This window comes from Eucyclogobius newberryi, unplaced genomic scaffold (genome assembly GCF_026437365.1).
Source record: "Eucyclogobius newberryi isolate DKJ021-1_F unplaced genomic scaffold, fEucNew1.0.hap1 SCAF_137, whole genome shotgun sequence".
Taxonomy (NCBI): domain Eukaryota; kingdom Metazoa; phylum Chordata; class Actinopteri; order Gobiiformes; family Gobiidae; genus Eucyclogobius; species Eucyclogobius newberryi.
This window is the reverse complement of record NW_027315765.1, coordinates 1-4565: the sequence shown is the minus strand read 5'-3', so window position 1 is coordinate 4565 and position 4565 is coordinate 1. Positions and strand designations below refer to the sequence as shown.

At 47.2% G+C, this 4565-nt stretch overlaps 1 protein-coding gene across 1 annotated transcript; it reads left to right on the top strand.

Annotated features, from left to right (window-relative positions):
- Window positions 1–1178: 1178 nt before the first annotated feature.
- LOC140359047 (uncharacterized) lies at window positions 1179–2266 on the top strand. The gene is made up of 2 exons (XM_072443920.1): window positions 1179–1522; window positions 1652–2266. Exons 1-2 carry the CDS (start codon window positions 1274–1276, stop codon window positions 2150–2152), a joined length of 750 nt encoding a protein of 249 aa, XP_072300021.1. The 5' UTR covers window positions 1179–1273; the 3' UTR covers window positions 2153–2266.
- The last annotated feature ends 2299 nt before the right edge of the window (window positions 2267–4565 follow it).

Here is a 4565-nt window from a genome sequence, read left to right as displayed (position 1 = left end):
AATAGAGCTGAATTACAGGGGAGACAGCGTCGCCATGGTAACCAATAGTAACTGTCGTGTATGTTTGGACAGACTTTACAAAAGGGACTGGTCAGGTAAATGTTCAGGTGGAACTACTTTCTGGGTTTCAGATGACGTCACAACATTCTATCGTCCAATCATATTTGTATTATACTCATGTGCTAAACTAATACATACTTTTAATTTTAGGTCATGATTTCTTCTTTCATGTTTGTGAAGTCAACAGAAGAATGACCTTTGGTTGTGTCAGTGACACAAATACAAACATGTTCATATCTCCAGCCTTTGTGGAGGTCAGTAGGTCAGTGGTGGAGGTCAGTGGTGGGGGTCAGTAGGTCAGTGGTGGGGGTCAGCACAGGTCAAATATCTCATTGTGATTAGATTTGAAAAGTGTTCAAAGTTCACATTTAAATGAAATCTGACAATGATGATTATGATTTATTTCAGAGCATGTTTGTACAGATATAAACTATAGTTGGCAGTTTGTGGAGGAAACGAGGGAACTTTGCAGTCTTTGTCATTTGCTAATTGCGTCCTTTCAAATTTAGATTTGATTGTGATGAATCTTGCAGCTGTCACATTGTTTCTACAGGAAGTGTATTTTAGCTTTTTTCCATATACAATTTGTTCACAAATCCTGAAAGGTGTGGGCCTGACAGGGGTGTGGGTCTGACAGGGCCGGTGTGGGTCTGACAGGGCCGGTGTGGGTCTGACAGGGCCGGTGTGGGTCTGACAGGGCCGGTGTGGGTCTGACAGGGCCGGTGTGGGTCTGACAGGGCCGGTGTGGGTCTGACAGGGCCGGTGTGGGTCTGACAGGGTCGGTGTGGGTCTGACAGGGCCGGTGTGGGTCTGACAGGGGTGTGACTTGCCTCTTGTTTCAGGGGGATGGAGAAAGCCAAACAAGATGCCTTTGACCACGCCCGCCTGCAGGTGATCCAAGATGGCTACAAGTCGGCCTTTGAGTGCATCAACCTCGGCCTGAGTGCGGACGAGGCCGGGGACAAGGCCCACGCCCTGGAGCTGTACCAAAGGGGGCGTCGTCACCTGGTCAGGGGCATCGGCGTGCCGTCCAGCGGGGACGAGTGTGTGGGCGGAGCCTGGCAAGCGGCTCGTGAGATGCAAAACAAGATGCACGAGACGCTCAACAACATCACGACACGACTTGCCATTCTCGAAACCAGCTCCTCGGAAACTGGACTGTACCCCAACATTTCAACTGCAGACAAGATGGAAAGACCAGCCCCGCCCAATCATGTGGTCAACGGAGCAGCAGCAGGAGCAGCAGGAGCAGCAGCAGGAGGAGCAGGAGCAGCAGCAGGAGGAGCAGGAGCAGCAGCAGGAGGAGCAGGAGCAGCAGCAGGAGGAGCAGGAGCAGCAGCAGGAGGAGCAGGAGCAGGAGGAGCAGGAGCAGCAGCAGGAGGAGCAGGAGCAGCAGCAGGAGGAGCAGGAGCAGCAGCAGGAGGAGCAGGAGCAGCAGCAGGAGGAGCAGGAGCAGGAGCAGGTGGGATGATTTGGAACAATTGTCATATTGAGAAGATGGAATGTGCTCGGCTGGAATGTACTTGTATTTCTTTTTAGTTCTCTGGAGTTCACAGCATTGGTCACTGTTCATAGTGGTTTTGTCTTTCAGCTGCAGTGGGTGCTCTGGCCCTCGCCCCCTCAGGCCAGCCATGTGTCCCAGTGGGTGCTCTGGCCCTCGCCCCCTCAGGCCAGCCATGTGTCCCAGTGGGTGCTCTGGCCCTCGCCCCCTCAGGCCAGCCATGTGTCCCAGTGGGTGCTCTGGCCCTCGCCCCCTCAGGCCAGCCATGTGTCCCAGTGGGTGCTCTGGCCCTCGCCCCCTCAGGCCAGCCATGTGTCCCAGTGGGTGCTCTGGCCCTCGCCCCCTCAGGCCAGCCATGTGTCCCAGTGGGTGCTCTGGCCCTCGCCCCCTCAGGCCAGCCATTTGTCCCAGTGGGGCTGCCTCCAGCGTACTCCCCTTTGGCGGCCGACGGTCACATGTCCCTCTCGTACGGGACAGACTCTGGAGACACCTTCTACAGCCAGCGCTCCAGCCCTTCTCCCACAAGCCTGGCCTGGGAGGACGGGGAGGAGCTGCTGTACGTTCCACATGGAGTCCAGATATTCTTCGTGACTCCAGAAGGAGACGTGAGCGCACCATCGTACCCAGGGTTCCTTCGATTGGTCAAGTTCAGCCATGAGGCCACAGACAGGACACCTGAGAGACCGCCAGCGTTCTTACAGGTGAGAGCGTCTGCTGGACTGTTTCTACTCTCATGTATGTGTTTATGTCATGCAGCGCGATCAGGTGGTACACGAGCCCAGTGGCCAGCGCTGACCAGGAGCTGGAGCTGGTGTAAGAGAAGAGCTACTGCCCGTGTTCAGGCGCTGGACAGACCTAGCGGCTAACGCCCACGTGCAGAGGAACAACGCATCTAATAAGGCCAAGTTATGAGCAACTGAAGCCGTTTAGAGAAATGCTCATTTCCAGTTGCTTTCAAAAATGCTGATAAAATCCAACATATGTACATGTACATGTACATGTATATGTACATATACATATACATATACATGTACATATACATGTATATGAATCCATCCTCGTCCCACACATCTGTACAGTACTATTTACACTGTGAGTTTCTCTTAGAGCCACAGCAGCTGAGATGGTGCATTGTGCTTCTTTTTGTTCCATGGAAGGAAGTGGTCAGTCAGAAACTGCACATACTTTACAGAGGTCATTTCCACACCTACAGTGACCCCATAGTGACCCCACAGTGACCCCACAGTGTCTTTATCAGCAGGAGCAGATTTAACTCTCTTCAGAGTCATCTGACTTTAAGGAACTTGTTGGTAACAATATTACTAGTTGTTTCTGGAAATGACCATGAAACACACGTCCAACCACACTCCACACTGTAGAACGCACCGCCACAACGTCATGTGATATCTGCCCTCTGGCTCTGATTGGTTCCTCACTTGTTTTCACTCCGTAGTAGAGATGTCATGATGTATCACCACGATTACTCACCATTATCACTGGGACTGTGACATCTGGTCCAACACATGGCCATTTGTCCAGTTTGTGACAGTTTTATGAATTTGAACTAATAGTATTATACTTATTATCTTTAAGTTCTTACGATTATATTGTGAACCACGGTTATTGATTAACTGAAGGATCTTGAAATCCCTTTTCAATAGCGGCTGTAGTATTACTAATATCACAACCTGGAGCCAGATTCAATATTTATTTTTCCAATACATTGCCAGAAACTTAACTTAACCTGTTCCCATCCTCCTGTGGCCGGCGAGCATTTTCTATATCTCAAATATTCTCTTACATCATCTCTTTTATATCCGTGGTCAATACCAGCAAGTTATACATCATTTTAAAGCTTATTTTCTCAACAAAACGAATATGTCATTGATTTACATTGAATAATTTGCCCCAAGAAGCAATTGCCAATAGTTTGTGAGAAAGTCTCAACTTTTACAAACACATGTCCTGTTTGCTGTTTATGACGGACAAAACGGCTTTAATTCTGTACATCCTTGTGCTCAGTCTGTCCGTAAAGAACCATTGAAAAACAATATCCACTTGTATTTTTCCTGAAGTTTTCCCATTTCAAGATATTGTCAAGTAAACAAACTTTTCTTCGTTTCTCGCCGGACGAGAATGCGCTTGTCCGGCGCATTTCTCCGTCCATAACAAATGACCTGTTTGACCTATAAAATAATGTTGGGTATCCTTCTTTTCTGTCCACGGGTTTGTTTGCTACAGCCTCCGCAAAAAAAAATGCGCCGCTTGCGACGCACATGTATTAGTCTGTTTACATCTAAATAGCGCCGCATGCTAGTGATGTAGCTGATTTAGATTGACATATTATTCTAGCCAATGAGAATAGCTTTAGAAAGAGGGGCGGGACAAAGGGCTTATTGACACAGAATCTTCTGTATTCTCGTGCGTAAGGCTCGGGGAAGGCTGTAAAGAGCCAGATTTCTCGGCAGGATTTTGCGCATAACGTTTTCTGATTTTATTAGCCTTTTGGACGTGCATTTTGTTAGATATATGTATTATTATACCAATACAAAAATAAAATAAAAATAATATATATATATATTTTTTTTTTCACCTCGATATGAGAAATTCATGGGTAAACTCATATTTACCCATTTTCACATACATTGTTTTTAGCAGTTATAATAGGTATTAGTGGTTCTACAAAACATCAAAATGTATGTTTTATGATCATAGAGGAGCTAAAATTGTAATAAAACAGTTTGGCACAGTTGGCACATATTTGTATCACTTGAATATACTTTTTGATACATAAGGTCAACAGCACCAAAATGCCTGTTCTAGAGATCTGAAACTTTACACAGTTGTTGTCATGACAACAGCATGTGCAGTGAACAGCATAAGCACACAATGAAGTATGTCCTGCTCAGGACCATTACAAATGGACAATATTCAGGCGAGACTAAAAAAGGATGTTTTGTTTATGTTTGTGCTTCTGTAGTGTAAGTTCTGAAGCCCTGACAGT

Excerpts from the sequence above, each read along its gene's own strand:
- LOC140359047 (XM_072443920.1), top strand. The coding sequence starts at position 1,274 with ATGTGGTCAACGGAGCAGCAGCAGGAGCAGCAGGAGCAGCAGCAGGAG. Across the intron at positions 1,523-1,651 it reads AGGAGCAGGAGCAGGAGCAG|CTGCAGTGGGTGCTCTGGCC; the intron begins GTGGGATGATTT and ends TTTGTCTTTCAG.